The sequence below is a fragment of the Sinocyclocheilus anshuiensis genome, unplaced genomic scaffold (assembly GCF_001515605.1).
Source record: "Sinocyclocheilus anshuiensis isolate Anshui unplaced genomic scaffold, SAMN03320099.WGS_v1.1 C32014909, whole genome shotgun sequence".
In the NCBI taxonomy this organism is placed as follows: domain Eukaryota; kingdom Metazoa; phylum Chordata; class Actinopteri; order Cypriniformes; family Cyprinidae; genus Sinocyclocheilus; species Sinocyclocheilus anshuiensis.
In genome coordinates this window covers 1-636 of record NW_015609110.1, presented here as the reverse complement: position 1 = coordinate 636, position 636 = coordinate 1, and the positions used below count along the sequence as shown (strand labels likewise).

Below are 636 nucleotides of genomic sequence, written 5' to 3'. Positions count from 1 at the left end.
AAATCGGTGTGAGCAAAGTCTTTCTTCCAGGTTTGTTACACACTGTAATAAAAGCATGTGAGAAGTAATAGGTTAGCCACTGATATTTGACAGAATGTGATACATGTTTGCAATGTCGATGAAGGTAGCACAATTATATGCATACACATGCACTCACATACCATGTAAAGAAGTCTTGAGCCGGCCAGGATGATATAACCACAGACATTATAGAGGAGTTTCTCCCATCAGAAGTTGTTATATCATCTGCAGTGACTTCATTAAAGTTGCCACAAGCACCACAAACTTTGTCTGTCAGGCCTCTGCTAATGGATAGCACAATCCCTTCAGTGTGAGTGTAAGTCAGTCTCATGGCAGACATTTTCTCAACGATCACAGCCTCATTTGTGTATGAGACTGACACCCCGTCTTTAGGCATGATGGGATAGGAGACCTTCTTTCCATTCACCTGTTTTAATGAGAGAAATACGTTCTCAGTGGTTTCATGTCAACAGCATGTCAAAACGCACTAAATCTTTAAACAAAAACGCATTCATTCCATTAATTCAACACATTCCACTGACCCAGCTATGCCTGTGATTGTTGACTGTGATGATCATGTCCTGGAAGAAGACGTGGACCATTGTCACATTACCG

General features: G+C 41.2%; 1 protein-coding gene across 1 annotated transcript; it reads right to left on the bottom strand.

Moving 5' to 3' along the window:
* Positions 1-27: 27 nt before the first annotated feature.
* LOC107682290 (IgGFc-binding protein-like) lies at positions 28-630 on the bottom strand. Its single transcript, XM_016478577.1, has 3 exons — positions 564-630; positions 162-448; positions 28-42 (listed from the first exon to the last, which is right to left on the bottom strand). The coding sequence occupies exons 1-3, from the start codon at positions 621-623 to the stop codon at positions 36-38; spliced, it is 354 nt and encodes a 117-aa protein (XP_016334063.1). The 5' UTR covers positions 624-630; the 3' UTR covers positions 28-35.
* Positions 631-636: the final 6 nt, after the last annotated feature.